Raw genomic sequence first — 17,181 nt, forward strand, 5'->3', positions numbered from 1 at the left:
ATGATGATCCCCATTTTGAAATGAGGTCTCGAGTGAAAGAAAAAAAGAAGAGATGTCACCTGAAAAACTGAAACAAATCAGTTGAAATTATTATTATTATTATTATTTTTATAACTGCGAAGTGGGCAAAGTTTCATCTAGAACCGTAGAAACACAAGGTAAAAATAGCACCAGTCCAATCTGGTGTGTTATCTGGTTAAATTTGACGGAGATACAGAATCAAATTACATTGGCACCTATCACTCAACTGGGATTACATAATGATGATTCATTTTAATAATGCATGGCTTCTCATGAGCTATCCCTATAGTAACCCATCATAAAACTGTAGTGAAGGAGTGGCACACAAACACATACATGCTAATAAAAACAGCCTCATTATATAATAATATTCAAATAAAAAATAAGTAACTACTTACTGAAAGGGCAATTTTATTATTTTTCAGCAGCAATCTGGCACCTCAGTTGGAAGCATACTCTTCTGTGACTTGACTCCTGGCTTCATCACTTCATATTTCAATAAATGTAAATTATTGGGTTGGCTTGAATTCCAGAAGAAATATTAAAAGTCTATTCTATGACAAGAAGTTGTTTTGCATGAATGGCGTTGGTGTTCCTATTTGTGAAAATATTGAGTCAAATGAGTGAGTGACCTACCAGCACAGAAAATCTGTATTCTGAAAGTGAAGGCACGTCATTCTTTTCCCCCAGTAGATGTCACTAGTGGGTCAATGATGCCACATGCACTGAAGGCAAAACCGGTCAGCATGTATTGGAAGCATCTTCCACATTTAGTAACTTTTAGGATGCTCGATTTAAAACAAATCCCGACATTTCATGCACGTATTGAGCTCTTGCGTCCAAAGTTTATGAGACTGAATGGGAATGAAAATTGGATAAATAAATAATTGACCCTTAGAAATGTTTAGTATGGACCTATTAAAGTATTAACCATTGTTTTATTTTATTTTTTATTTTTTGTGTGTGCCAATTAAAAAATATATATTATCATTGTGAATGAACATGTTAACTGAGCCAGCATCATTTTGACTCCTCATCTGACAAAGATATGAATCTGATCATTCGTTTGGCTGCAAGGAGATAAACTTAAAATTAATAAAAAAATTATTTGATTATTTGCTCAGAAGACCATAGAGAGACTTACTGGAACACGTGATAAAACAAAGAGTGAGAACAATTTTTCATACCTTGTTTAAAAAAAAACACGACATATATATGACACGATTATATATAATAATTCTGTCTAATAAGAGACCTTGCACCCTCCGCTCTGTCCCTCTTGACTTGGTGACAGACCTAAAAGCCTTTTGTTGCCATCTTAGCCAATGGAGACGGATGACGACAGCGGGCAGCTGAGATATATAAAGAGCACCCTTTTTGACCGCACTTGCACATTTTCCAGTGACACTTCTGCACACTCACACACCTCCATGGACTGAAACTAGTACAGACGACGCCAAAAACAACCATCATACTACACGTGATCGGGCTATACGTTCATCAGATTGAGATTTGCTCAACTTGCAATAAAGACAAACTGGAACGCACTTCTTTTTTTTTTTGGTTCTCTCCGCACTGCAAAAGGCAACTTCTTGGTGTTGGATTAGATGCCACTCTGTTATAAGGACAGGAGCGACGCACAGCCAAGAGAGGGGATTTAACTGGTAACGTGAGTTAAACAACAAAAGGAAACAAGCAAAAAAAAAAAAGTTGCATTGCCTTGGTGTCCACGCATCGTCATGTCGAGGTATAACTTCTTATTGTGCTTGATGGTGCTCATTTCCCTGGGACAGTCGGGGAGCGATGAGCCCAATCTTCTGCTGCCTCCCGCCAGCGAGACGCCCACGGATGCCGGCCTGTCGCTCCTGGACGAGGACGCCGGTTCCCACGAGTGCTCCGCCTGCGTTTGGAGGGAACAAAGCAAAGTGCTGAGGCTGGAGACCATCAAGTCGCAGATCTTGAGCAAGCTGCGTCTGAAGCAGGCGCCCAACATCAGCCGCGAGGTGGTCAACCAACTGCTGCCGAAAGCGCCCCCGCTCCAGCAGCTCCTGGACCATCACGACTTCCAGGGAGACGCGTCCTCCCAGGACGAGTTTATGGAGGAGGATGAGTACCACGCTACCACCGAGTCCGTCATCACCATGGCTTCTGAGCGTGAGTAATACAATACTTGACGACTTCCGACACGCGCCGTGCGTAATTACGCAACCGAGCTAACTTGAGTTTCTGTGCCTCATGACACAGAGTGACACTTAGCCCCCCCCCCTTCTTTTTTTTTACTGCATTCAAATAGACTTTGGCTAATTGGCTCAATCAGCTGTTGGTGGCAGCTGTCAAAAAGGGATTAGGTGCGAAGCTGATAAATCAATATTCAGCCATCCTGATGACCCTAATTGTCACTGTGAAGCAGAAGGCAGCTTCAACATGGCCTGATGGACTTTTTGTTTCCACGGTGCAAACAATCACTCTGCTAATAATGATGATGATGATGATGATGATAATGATGGTGGTGATGATGATGGTCCACCTGGTGTGTGCGTGTGCGCGCGCGTGTGTGTGTGTTTGCAGCAGGCAGCTGCTCTCTTGAGTCCACCTCCTGCTGCTGTCAGCGTGTGGAAAGCTTCCCTCTTGTTTCACCTCGTTTATGTGCGCGAGCGCATGACAAAGCAGCCCGAATGTCAAGTGCATTATTAATGATAACGGGCAGTTATGACGACGCAGCGAGCGGACTAACAATTTGCTGGCCCTCTTCTCGTTTGCCATAAATCCGATGATAAACCGCAGGGAGCCCCCTAGGAGACATTTGATAAAATTACTGTTGAACCCTGGCAGCTGTGCTCTATCGCTCTTTTATAGGAGCCTCTACCGGTCTCCCTGCTGTTCATCGCAGTGAGAAAAAGTGTGTCCAAAAAGCTGCCATTGTTCCCCTCGTGCAGCGGGCCCCCCCTCGGCCGCACTTGCCTTTTTAAATGCGAAGTTTATAGGCACAGCTCGTTTTTTTCCACCGCGGGTACACAAAGACGGAGAAGCACTCGGGGTCGAGGGGAGTGTGTGACCTTTTCCTGCAGGATCGTGGGGTTCAACAACATTTACACACGTAATATATTCTGCACAAGGCGGATAAAACACGCCCCAAATAATCAGCTCGTACAAGCCGCTGAACAAAGATGGCCCATGTGTGCCTCATGTGCTCCAAATGTCGGTTATACTGCATTTTCTCATACTTTAATTTTACTTGTCGATCTATATCTATCTATCTATCTATCTATCTATCTATCTATCTATCTATCTATCTATCTATCTATCTATCTATCTATCTATCTATCTATCTATCTATCTATCTATCTATCTATCTATCTATCTATCTATCTATCTATCTATCTATCTATCTATCCAACCTCTTATCTTGTCTATTTGCACTCCTCACTGTCTATTTGTATCACTTGCTCTCTTCCTCCATCTCAGTCTTTCTCCATCCTCTCTCTATCTCTGTCTTCCTTTCTCTGTTCTTTCTATCTTTATTTTTCTTGTTCCATCTCTCTCTCTCTCTCACTCTCCCCTCTCTTTCTCAATCTCTCTCCTTCACAGTGCTCTTGTCAAAGTCCTTCAAAATTCTAACTCACAACCCTAATAAATTATTTAGGTAGTTTAGTCATTTAAAAAAAATCGAATTAACTTTTATCAAATTTGTTTTCAGTTTTTCCACAATGGCTAAATCACATTTCGCGAAGCCTCCACCAATTTTCTCAAAACCTTAAATACAAATGCAAAAATTTAAACTCTATTCACAGAACCGCTAACTTTCTTTCATAGTCGAACTATCACATCAAAAATAGTTTTCCCGTGTTCAAAACCAAACAATGTGTTCAGATCATACGCACAGGAAGTTTCATATTCAAGGTCGAGCATTCGTTAGACACGAGAATAATTCAGGACACAGCATCTTGAGCATGTAATTCACAGAAAATGTTTATCGTACATGCATTTAGCAAAAAAAAACCTATCATAGCCAAAGTTTCATCTACAATCAGTGCTTTCATAAAAAATAAAAATAAAATAATATATATATATATATTTTTTTACTGCATAGTCAAAGTCACTGCGATTCTCCCAACATATTGTCTTTGTAAGGGTCAAGCCAGAGGACATCATCCCCAGCACAGAAAATATTTCAGTCACCTGCGTCTGTCATTGTCAAAGACATGGTGTACAACATTTTTTTCACATTTCATCAGTGGTGATTGTTCTTGGTCATCCTCGGCCTCTTCCTTTTCCGTCCTCGTCCTTGCCCACCCTGTGTCATACGAACTCCTCCGCTTCTCTCTATGTTTCTATCCTATTATAGACGGTAGCACACATGCCATGTATGCGCTCTAAAATGGATTTTCTCCTTCCCAATTGGTCTGATCACATCATTAGAAACGTGTGTTGAAGTCTCACAGCTGTGAGGGATTTGTCCACATTTACCCACCCGTGTTTACAATTTTGCAGCATAGGTGTATAGCAGGGTGAAACGTATTTAGTGGCTGACTTTCAGATAATGGATGGATGAATGTGTTCTGCAAGAAGAGATACCTTTTGCCATTTCAGTCTAAGTACCTGACCAGTGATTAAGGTTGGGCCAAAAGAAAAGAAGAATTTGGTTCAAAGAATGGGGTATAAGGCTCTATATTTGATCGTAAAAATTGGCGTATCCTGACATTCATGTCAATGCAAGCATCAATGTGCTTGTTTGAGAATTTGATGTATCTCTCTGTGCCATGGTCTTCCGGCATACCAATCGCTGACAATATGGTGGCTGAAAGTAGGCTATACTTTACACCTGCTGGAACCATGTCTAAATGTTCGCGCAGGTAGTGTAACGCGATTTTGGTGAATTTGATTGAGGCGCAGGCAGATTGTGAGCTCTGCGGACATGTAGTGAATGCCATCATATTTCCTTTTTATGAATTGTGAATTGAACACTCTGAATCGTTGCAGAAATCAATTATTATTATTATTATTATATTCAGATATATTTTAAAATCAGCTCTTCCTAAATGTACTCCACTGCACTGGCAAAAATACTAATACTTAGTCTAGCCCACCCCTGCGCAGATTTACACTGCAACTTGCACCAGGCATGAAAATACTGTAGAGGCCTCTAGTGTTTTAGCAATTATTAAAAACTGTAAATCAAGTGTAGTGATTCACTAACCTGACCTCCATGCAGGCACCGTGCATTCCGTTCGCACTTGGTGAGAGTGCAATCATAATCATTACATTCAAATAATTAATTTAATTACTTTCTGGTTCAACTTTTCATGATCATAATCACCTTTCTCCAATGATTGAGAGAAGATGGTGGTTCCTTATAAAGAGTTGTACTTTGTGTAATACAGTAATTTGCTAACGCAATCAAGTCAAGGCAAATAGATTTATGAGCATAATTAAACACAACAGTTAGCAAGCAAAATTCTGTGCATAAACAATAATAAGAAGGAAACTAACTCCAACATCAACTCTACAGAAAGACAAGCAAAATGTCATGTAATCAAAGACTGTGGCCCTTATGTTGAGGCAACAAATTCGTTTTTTCTTTAACCCTTTTTCTTCACTTTTCAGTAGATATGCACGATGCAATTATTTGCGCGCGAGTGTGACGTCTCTGCTCTATCTGTCATGTTTCAGCACTTCTGTTTCATGTCAGCTGCAGTTTTCATCATCCTCGTACCACCTGCCCCCCATTTACCTCCTCTACCCCCCCCCCCATGGTACCCGTGGAAGAGTTGAGAGGAAAGCGTGCATCTTTTTTTCTCCGCCTGTGGCGCCTTAGCGGGGACCCACGGGATTAGAAGTGCCTTCCTTTTCTGTCTTTCTGTGATAGAAGAAGGACTTCAAACAGTATACTGTTCCACGCGCACGTCAAACCCAATCACCCTTTCACGGTCATGCTCGCTGCCTTTGATGGCCGTGTGGGTTCACACGGTACATACTGAACTGGACCTGTGCCAGAGTTGCTTCTTAGTATTCACTCAAGGTACGTGTGGGTGCCGCAGTGGGGGTTTACAGGGTCCATGCTTTGGAGTGGATAATTACTATGAAATTTCATGGAAAAGTACAGCTATTTATATCATGGTACGACACTTAATGTACTAAAACATCCACCTCCATACAGTATGTTCTGGAGGTAACCCAGGTTTTTATTTCATGACTAACCAATGATGGGTAGAGCAGTTCAAAGGGGTTGTGCAGGTCTTTATTAGTAATGCTTATGTTTTGAGGTTAATTATGTAAGTTGGCACCAAAGGGATTTTGCTTGAGGGGAAGTTGGGATTTGATACCATTAGATTGTTATTTATATTGTGGACTAGCAAAAGTTGACACATTGAAAAAGTTGCACTATTAATGGTACTGTGGCTTGTCACTGGGGTGGTTAATAAAAATCGCAGCATGATTCTCGTCTTTTTGACTCTTAAGCACCACCACAATGGATTTCAAATGAAACAAGCAAAATTTGTTTTGGGTGAACATTGTAGGAATTACAACTGTTTGTTTATATGCCTCCCGCTTTTAACAGGACAAAAGTAATGGGACAAATTAACAATCATAAATCAAACTTTGACTTTTTAGCACTTGGTTGCCGATCCTTTGCAGTCATTTACAGCTTGAAGTCTGGAATTTGTAGACATCACCAGATGCTGCATTTCATCCTTGGTAATGCTTTGCTAGGCCTTTACTGCAACGGTCCTCAGTTCCTACTTGTTCTTGTGGATGCGTGTTCAATCGGATTCAGGTCAGGTGATTGATCCGGCCATTTCAGAATATTTCCACTTCTAATTCTTTGGTTGCTTCCGCGATATCATTGTCCATCTGCACTGTGAAGCGCCATTTAATGAGTTCTGAAGCATTTGGCTGAATATGAGCCGAAAACATTACCCGAAAGCCTTTTGTCAGCAGTCACATCATCAATACATAAAAGAGAGGCAATTGCATTGGCAGCCATCTTGTTTGTTTCATTTCAAATCCATTGTGGTGGTGTTTAGAAGAACAAAGATTAAAAATTATGTCAATATCACAATATTTATGGATCTGACTGTACTTTTGCAAACTTTCTTTTTAACACACCTGAACGTCAACGATCCTGGAAAATGTATGACATCGTGCAACCTTGACTTTACGCTCTAAATAAACAGTTGGGTCAAAAGTAACCCAATTATGGATAAAAAATTGACTTTATTTTCGGTTGTTTTATACAAAATTACCCTTTTTTTTTATCCAAGTAAAGGATCTGACCAATATTTATGAGTTGTTTTACACTAAAAGACCAATTTCTTGACTCAAAGTTGGGTCAAACAGGCCCAAGTAGAGGATCAGTCCTTTTTTGACTTGAGTAATTTTTAACCCAACTGTTTTTAGAGTGTAAAGGGAGAGAAGTGGACTAGGAGAGCACATAGAGCCAAATAAAACGTTTTGTAACTGGTGCATCATATTTGTGGAAAATATTTCAGTTGCTGTACAAATTCTAAAGTTTCTAAAACATTTGAGAGTGTTTCTTATACTCGGGAATCCAGCACAGCGCTACCAATTTGTGAATCTCCAGAGGATCCGAAAATGATTAAATTGGACAGTGTACAAGAGAAAAGACATTTATATTGAACGTGACATTGTTTGGATTTTCGCACTTTCCCATCGTCAAGTAATTGTATATCCACGTGCCCGGCATGTCAAATTAGAGGCAGCACTTATGTAGCCCACTACAGGTGCAAGCATCTGTACATAAAATACATAGAAATACATTAACAACTGGTGTCAACACACATGGACGCTAGAGCACACGCGCGCGCACCAACGCACACAGTCGCACACACACTCAAGAGAAAAGTTCTCCTATTGACAAAAAGGGTCACAGAGTTCACAGCTATGTGATATATTGAAGTGGAGACTATTAACCTCATCAGGTCTCTTTCTTTGGCAGCAAAGACGAACCGGTAGTAACTTGAACACTTATCCCCCACCACACACACATCCACCAACCACTCCCACAAAAAAAACAAGTCTTTTATAGTGTTGACCCTATAAAAGGGTCATTTCCTGAAGGTGCAGGAACCATAAAAATTAAGAGGGAGAGCGCTAAAAGGACAGAGCAGAAGAAGCCGGACTCTGTGTCTTCAACTCTCCGGTCGCTATTTGCGGCAAGTCGGTGACTATGTGAGGTTTTTATAGATTTATTTATTCCACGGAGGTCTCAGTTTGACGATGACACTTGTTCGCCTTGTGTTGTGGCCGCAATCAATGGCGGGACTGCAAGGGGAAGATTGCTGTTGAATTGTTTGGCCACCGGGGCACGACCGGTTTGTTTAAAAAGAAGTAAAAAGTCAAGAATGGTCTGCTGGACTGTTGAAATTGCACAACATACTGTCAACTTTATGGCTAATAAAATGACAAAGGGACCAAAGTCTATTAATACAAGGACAAAATTTCCCCAGGACCTCTGGAATCTCGCTCCCTCCACCCTCTTTCCTCTATTCCCACGCTCCTCTGAACCAGTCTCTATATGCCGCTTTCTCCTGCTATATTTGCAAAATTGTTTTGGCATTTAAGGCTTAATTTACCAAAATATTACAAAGGGAAGTCAGCCCCAAAATTTCTTTACAATAATGTTCTATTCAGCCCTTACTAGTCTAAAGACAGTATTCTGATTAATCTTATATTTGTGGAATAAGAATTAAGTAGCAAAATCCACCTGCTTTTTATCCATCACAAGGGGCGGCCATTTTGCCACTTGCTGTCAACTGAAAATGGTCTCACAGTTGCTCAGGATTCAGGCAATGGCCAATCATGGCTCAGTTTATGAAGGTCACATGACCAAACTCAGAAAACAGGTCAGCCCTGGTTGGCCGTTACCTGAGTCCTGAGCAACTGTGATGTCATGTTCAGAGGACAGCAAAAGGCAAAATGGCCGCCCCCTATCATGTATTAAAACAGCTGGATTTTGCTGCTTAATTTATATTCCACAAGCACAATATTAATCAAAATGTCGTGTTTAGACAAGTGGGGTTGCATAGAATTTTTTTCTAGAGAAAATTGTTGAGTAAAAATTCAAATAATAGGTTAAAAAAATTGTTAATATTGCGTTAGTGGAACATGAGTTAAGCAGCAAAATCCAGCAGTTTTTATCAATATCAGAAGGCGGCCATTTTGCCACTTGTTGTCTCGTGAAAATGACAACACAGTTACTCGGGTCTCAGGTAACAACCAATCCCAGCTCAGCTTCAGAAAACAGGTGAGCTGTGATTGGCCGTTGCCTGAGCCTGGAGCAACTGTGATGTCATGTTCATTCGATCGCAAGTGGCAAAATGGCCGCCCCCAGAGATGGATAAAAACGGCTGCATTTTGCTTCATAACTCATATTCCACAAATACAATATTAATCAGGATGTTTAGACTACTGAGGTCACATATAACATATTATTGTCAAGAAATGTTTAAGGTTGACTTTCCTTTTAATAATAATTAGGAAATATTCGCAAGTACATTTTTGTGTAGCTGAGAAGGAACGTACAAAAGCTTCACTGGCTTGTGCTCTTCAACTCCTCTGTGAAAGATTTGGGGGAGTGTGCAATGGAGTTAGGTGCATCTTGACTCATGCTGTGCGTACGAAAGGGGGTGGAGGAATGAAGGCAGTGAGCCCGCGGGGAGCAGCGAGCAGCCCAGCTCTATCCTAAAGGGACAGAAATCATGGAAGGGTTTTATAGGTACACTTAAAAAGACTCAAAACAGATGTTTCGTTTCACTAATAAAGGAAATAATTACTTCGGAGCAGTAATTAAGCCCTGTGTAGGGACACGGCTTGGGGGAGGGGGGTGGGGGGGTTGAGTGAGAAGATCATTGAGGGATTATTGTTGATGGATGCGTTCAGCCTCTGTGTGGTCGTATAGGCAAGACATCAGTTTATGGTAGAATCCATTAAAACTAAGAGGCGTTTAAGCGGGCGAAATGCAGTGTGGGCATAATGTTGGATCCTGCGAGGGGAGGGTGCAAATGTGTTGGAAGGAAGCACAATTAACGGCAGATTACCTCATTTTTATACCATGAAAATTTAATTAGCTCCATTCCAGCAGCAAAGGGGAGCAAGCCTTTTGCTGTATTTATCGCCGCATCACCCCGTGAGCTCCATTATCAACGTTATGGAGATGCATGGGCCAATTATGCTTTAGGGAGTTGAGCTTATAAAATGTAAAGTACACTAAAGCATGTAAAGGGAATGCCTGTGTGCTGTATCGATATCTTCAACCAATAGTAGAGACAGAAAATTCAATAAGGCGTTAAAAGGTTTACAATTCACTTTCAACTCGAGTTGTCAGTGCACATGTCCACCAGCTGTTTTTTTTTTTATTATGACATTTTTTACAATGGCGTACAATGGCAAGGTCATGCATATGAATGTAAATGTGTTTCCATTTTTAAAAAAAGTAATGACAGCCCACTCTACTTAATGAGGCAGCCTACTAATAAACAACTGTACCATTGAAGAATGCACTACATGTAGTTGTCATTGAGTCAAAAGAACCAAATAGAGACAACATCAAACAAATGAAAACCTCGTTTAATTTCACCCATACCAATTTATAAATATAAAATGGTATATTGAATTATTGATTTATTTTCTTTACTATGTGCCTGTAGCAGCCCTTGCAGTGTTAAAAAAAATGTTGTAGTATTGCACAAGTGGTAGTGAGTAAAACATTTAAAAATGATTTGTAAAGCAACTTAACATGATATGTATGAAGTATATTGGTCATTGTCATACAATTTGGTTATTAACAACATTTTCTTCCCCTTATTTATCAAAAATAAATAAATCCCACCTTTGTTTTATGTGCGGTAATGTCTCAGAGGCTCAAACAGCCTTCATTAAAGTTCTGTTTTCAAAAACTAAAAAAAACTAAAACAAATTTTATGGCAGGCCAATGCAAATGTATCCGAAATCTGAGTCTGAATAAGACTATTTGTAAAAGAAATCTGAAGACACTAAGATGCATTTGCATTAGTTTTTAATGAAAATAAAAATAAACGTAAGTACCATCAACAAAAGTGAAATTTAGGACACATAATGGTAAAGATTTTTTGGGGGCACTATAAGTGTGAAAAATATTGCTATACTGGGGTATCAGACTAATCTTTGTTGCGGGCCACTTCCCTCAGGGCCGTTATGACAGTGGAACCAAATATTGTAAATGTTAAATTGTCTCATCGCATTGTTATATAAACACAAGGAAAATAGTTTGTTTAAGTATTATTCAAGTTGCTGTAAAAAGTGTAATAAAAAATCTTAACAAAAACTCAACATTGCTTTTTTGGGCCATATAAAATGATGTGGCGGGATGCATCTGGCCCCCGGGCCTTGAGTTTGACACCTGTGCTTTAGAAGATTTTTTTTTTTTAATAGAAACAAAGAATACCTTTTGAATGATAACTGATGATGATGATTCAAGTCACAATTTGGTAGTTTTTAGATATATTTTTTTATACAAATGGTCAGTCCACACATGTGAGTGTTATTTATTTATTTTTACAAATAATGGATCGATCTAAAGTGTTGGAAATGGCTTACTCTATTTGATTATGCAATGTTCACTGTTGAACAAATATGCAATTTTTAGCGTCTCCTGAAAAGTGATCATTTTGGAGGTACACGATTTCAGCCTGACGGCAGTGATATGAATGTTACCCATATATACATTTAGGCCCCAAAACTTTCATGCCTTGGCAAAATTTTGAGTTATCATGATTTTTTTTCATAATATCTTTTATCAGGACATTAGTCAACAAAGTGACAAATGAATTTTCGGCACAACAGTCCATGTCCCAAATTTCCAATGTGATTAGAAAGCTCACAAGTTATGAATCTTCTTTGAAAGTAGTCATTTTGCAATACTCCCAGGAACAGACATGAATTCCCAAAAACCTCAAATCCTGATTTGTATTCACTTCATGTAATTTGGTGGAGCCCGTGCACTTGCAAAGCATGCAAAATTGGACCCCCCCCCCCCCCAAAAAAAAAAAAAAAAGAACAGCATTTGTCCTTCCTTACTGTAAATGGGGCTTCTGTGGTACGTACATATAAAAAGTTTGGGAAACAGAGCAGTGACCTGACATTAACGCCTCACACCCAAACACAGGCGGTGAGAGTATAGTGTGCTTTCTGCTGTCCAGCTGGCCACCTTATTTCAGTTCACTGCACTCTTCACCCCCCACCCCCCCAAAAAAAAAAAAATCATCCCTCCATCCCCCCTGAAGTCGTGCCGGAGATGCCCCGGTGCCTTAAAATGAAAGCACATCTCAAACAGGCTTAAAAACTTAGCTAAAACTAGTGCTTTGACTCAGTTTGTATTCAGCTATAGTGTAATGTTGTGTGTTCGTGTGTTGTTTGTGTTGTTCTCTGTGTGTTTGTGTGCACTCAGCTAGAACAGGGAGCATTAGGAGGTGTCTTTTGTTGCTCCTGGGGGGCTACTGTGCTCAGTCCTAATAGGAGTCTTGTGCCTGCCGTTGTCCCAAGGGAGGGCTTCTGAATGAGGGGGTCTAACTTCACACTCCCACCACACTCACCCCCCCCCCCCCCACCCGCAACCTCCACTCCGCGGCTCAAGCTCGGCCTACCCCCACCACCTTCTCCCCGTCCCTTGGGACTGGCCGAGAGACAAAGAGGGAGTGGGGCTGTGGTGGGATGGGATGTTTTGGAGTGGGGGGGTACACCATGGCCCCTGTCTTATTAGAAGGGTCGTGAACGTGTCACGATGATTAATATGCCGAGGTGCGCGGGGATACCCTAGAGTCACATTTATTCAACATGACGGCTGCCAAACACACACTCGCCACAAAATGGCACATTTGCATTTCCCATTAAGGAAAGAAAATATAGATATATATATGCAAATGAAAGTCCTATCTAGATTTATACCAATGATGTGCTGTCCATTTGGACATGAACAATAGATGACCATTTTGTGGTGTAGTTTCACCTGGAAGGCGTAATGTATATATTTACAGCTGCCTTCATGAGTTCTGATTAACAAGTGAATGGCTGGAATAATACAGTGGAACCTCAGAGTTTCAACGTCAAATTGGACTTCAACCAAAAAATCGGAGTAAAAAATACCTCGGAGTTTGAACTCATTTTCGGAGTTCGAACACCCGAGCAAAGCAAGCGAAGCCGAACGTACCTTGAAAACGGATAGCCGAGTGAAGCCGAGCTCATTTCCAGTCAGATCGTGAATACTACCGGAGGTCTATACTCACGAGTGCATTTGGATTTTTCCACAACAATTTTCTTCGCCATGGGCTAAAAAAAAGACAACAGTGCCAGCAAAGAAAAACGTACAGTGTTACCAACCACAGTGGAATTAGGAAGGAGATTATCGCACCGTTGTAACTACCGTGACTACTTCTGTAAATACAGGCACGAGGACCCCCCCTTAGCTGTTCAACAACGTGCCTGACGTTAAACAACGCACGCAAGGACTCCTTAGTAGTCTAACAATATGCCTAATGTGAAATACACAAACTCAGCACTGAACTAAAGCAAGCATTAACATAGCATTTTTCATCCACTGATGCCATCACACCACAACAGGTAAGGTAAGGTATTTTTTTATTGTTTAAATACTGTACAGGGTGTAAATGTAAAAAAACATAAATCGAAATTAAAATAGGAATTTTCTCCTTTTGGAGCTTGGGAACGGATTAATTGCATTTACATTATTTCCTATAAAAAAATTTTTTTCAGAGGTTGAACAATTCGGACTTTGAACACTTCGCAGGAACGAATTATGTTCAAACCCCGAGGTACCACTGTATAAGTAATTGAAGTGAAGTTGCCATAGGGCAGCCTTAAAAGGGGGATAATGCCATAAAAATATGAAATACAATCCAAACTTTAAAGCTAGCCCTGTAGCCATTTTTATAGTATAACTGCACCCCGTAGCTTTGTTTTTAACAGTTTACTAGCTCAACACTACCACAAGTCCATGTGGTTATTTAAGGCTTTTAAAACGCCCCGTGTCTCACACTAGATTGGACAGCTAGCTGAATAAACCCTTATATTCTATACGTCTACTGGTACTTGCACGTATAGAAGAAGGCTGTGAGCTAACCGTGCGTCACAGGTACCCCGGGAGTCAAGCAGATGCTTGATAGGCTTACCTGCAGGCCTGCTGCGCTTCGGCAGTAAAATTCATGCGCTGCATATTTTGCAATTATACCACAGGGAAATAAGCTGCTGTTGTAATGAAACATGGCCAGGAAAGGCAAACAAGGCTATTTCCTTTGGAAAAAACGCAGCATCTGTTAATACTTTTCTTGACGTTTTAGCCTTATGTAAAATGACAGGAGTGCTCTAGTTTTAGGGGCTCTACACGAGAATGATGTTGGACAATGTGTGTGTGTGTTTTTTTTAAAGTATTTTTGAAAAGGTTTAATACAAGGAATTCTAACTGGAAATGTTGTAATATGCATGCCAGACCAGTAGTTGGCAATGTCTCTTTGTAAAGAAACATGGCATGCCAACTTCTTAATACCCTTTATAGCAGATCTGGGCAAAGTACAGCCTTGAGGGCCACATCTGGAGAGGGACTGGCCCCTTTACGGAGGCCATGAAGTCAAAACAAAACATAAATATGTGGTGTTTTCATTTTGAAGGATGTTCTTTTATTTTATGTACACACGTGTGCACGTTGGTACAAGTGAGTTAGCAAGCAGCAGCTACAGCTTGCGATGTTTTTGCTATATTTAGTCACTTTTTCCGACCCATTTAGAAACAATTTTTCCAATAAAGAGACTAGCAAAAATGACGACAGTGGTGCTATTTGGGAGTCCTGAATAGGAATGCTAATATGCTAATATGAGGTGGCAGTTGGTGCACAAAATTAATGCTGGAATGTTGAAAGTGGCAAGATCTAATTTTAATGACATTCTATATTGTATTTTATGGACAATTAGGAACACCATATGAGGCGCAATGTCAACGGATGGTTCTATTTTAAAACATATTCATACATAAGGAACACCGGGTTATAAGTGTCATTATCGTTGTGAAGCGTTGTTTATTAAATACTTTATTCTAATTGTACCATTTGCACCGTGTTGTTAGCATGACTGGTAGACTGCGGACTGCTCCCAAGTTGAGCACAAGAGGTGTAGGGGCAAAAAAAAAAAAAGTGTGTTTGTGTGTGTGTGTGTGTGTGTGTGTGTGTGGGGGGGGGGGGGGGGGGGGGTTCTGTGTTATTATTGTTATGTATTAAAAAGTATTTTATTTTATTCTTTTTTTTTTTACATACTTCACTTCCTGAGCATTCAAATACTGTCCTGAGCTGTGTCCTAGCTCACTGGTAGCACTCTGCGCTTCCAAACCAGAGACAGGCATATCCTGTGTTTTAAATCATAACTATTTGTACAAACTTATTTTTTTTCATTGAACTTGGGAAAGAGGAACACGGAAATTTGACATTGAGTAGGGATGTCTTCTGCTCGATTAACTGTTGGATGTTCGGCGCATTGTGAGCAGGCCTGTTGTCACCGTGAAGCAACCACGAGATATTGTCAATTTGTAATTTGGTATTTGAAATATATTTTTGGGGACACCAATCCTTGTATCTGGCACACCTTATACATTAAAGGTGAAGTCAACCTTCAACATTTCTTGACAATAATATGTTATATGTGACCTCACTAGTCTAAACATGGCATTGTGATTAATATTACATTTGTGGAATATGAGTTATGAAGCAAAATCCAGCCGTTTTTATCCATCTCAGGGGGCGGCCATTTTGCCACTTGTTGTCGACTGAAGATGACATCACAGTTGCTCAGGGCTCAGGCAGTGACCAATCACAGCCCACCCAATTTTCTGAAGCTGAGCTGTGATTGGTTGTTACTTGAGACCTGAACAACTGTGATGTCATTTTCACTCGACAGCAAGTGGCAAAATGGCCGCCTTCTGATACAGATAAAAACCTACTGGATTTTGCTGCTTAACTCATATTCTACTAACACAATATTAATCAGAATATTGTGTTTAGATGAGTGGGGCAGCATAAAACATATTGTTGTCAAGAATTTTTTGGGGGGGGTTGACTCCCCCTTTGAACATTAAAACCAGCCCTACTTTTTCATATTTCGACCATAATGTTGTTGCTACAAGACCTGTTTTCAAATGTTTGCATTTTCATACTCTAAAAGAATTACAATAACAAGTTTTCAGCTTTTTTTTATTTTAAATGTGCTTTATAAAAGCCCCTATTGGTTGATTTGCTTGTGATCCTACAAAATACCATTACTCGGTTTAAAATGAGAGTAAAATGTCCAGAATTCTAGTTGGGAAATGAAACACAGATGAGCTCAATTTGCAATGGCATCAGAAGCAAGACTTTAATGTCTTTGGCCTCCCACTGGTTTTCTGTGCTTTACAAGCACCGGCTTTCCCCAAGTGAAACACTCCACCAAAATGTGCTGTGTAATAAAGCTGGAGGCATTCCTCCTCCTCCTCCTCCTCCTCCTCTTCCTCCTCCTCCTCGAGCTCTTACAGGATCTATAAAGGCACAAATTGAATTCATCAATGAAGTCATTGTTTGACGTGACATTGCTCATATGTTGAGCATGTGTGTTTAATAAAGGTCGTAACTAATTGACTTCTCAGATTACTCCCCGAGAAGAACTCAAGCAACAGCGATGACATCTTTGCAGTGTTTGGCACCTTGTTTGCTTTTTCTCTCTCTCTCCATGAAGTCAACAAACGCAAACAATTGCCACCTTCGTCGATCCAAAACAACAACTAGTCATCGTCAAGTTAAGCCAGAGTAAACCTCGGAATCATTCACTCGCAGTTCCGTGCCGATGAGCAAACACGTTAATTACCGTGACCTCAGCAAGCCACCGAAAAGGAACATATTGTTTGTCCAGCGTGAGACACTGTATTATTTACACGCGCTAATGACTCGGCGGGGACATACAGGCTGAAGGATTACGTCCGTCCCTCGGCTTGGCCCTTATTCAACGGCGGCCTGGACTCTTCTAATGGACTCATCTCTACCTCAGTGACTTCATGTCCCTCAATGCGTGGCCATAATTTAATTGTGACTCGTGTTGAGTGTAAAAAAAATAAAGGCGATGACAGCCCCGTACG

At 40.5% G+C, this 17,181-nt stretch overlaps 1 protein-coding gene across 2 annotated transcripts in view; it reads left to right on the forward strand.

Annotated features, from left to right (window-relative positions):
* The first annotated feature begins 1,428 nt into the window (after positions 1-1,428).
* Positions 1,429-17,181, forward strand: part of gdf11 (growth differentiation factor 11) — a 28,648-nt gene continuing 12,895 nt past the window's right edge. For both annotated transcript variants that reach the window (XM_077573936.1, XM_077573937.1), the window contains exon 1: positions 1,429-2,175. In XM_077573936.1, coding sequence (XP_077430062.1) covers positions 1,761-2,175 — 415 coding nt within the window. In that variant the 5' untranslated portion in view covers positions 1,429-1,760. The remainder of the gene's footprint in view (positions 2,176-17,181) is intronic.

This window comes from Vanacampus margaritifer, chromosome 8 (assembly GCF_051991255.1).
Source record: "Vanacampus margaritifer isolate UIUO_Vmar chromosome 8, RoL_Vmar_1.0, whole genome shotgun sequence".
NCBI classification, from domain to species: Eukaryota; Metazoa; Chordata; class Actinopteri; order Syngnathiformes; family Syngnathidae; genus Vanacampus; species Vanacampus margaritifer.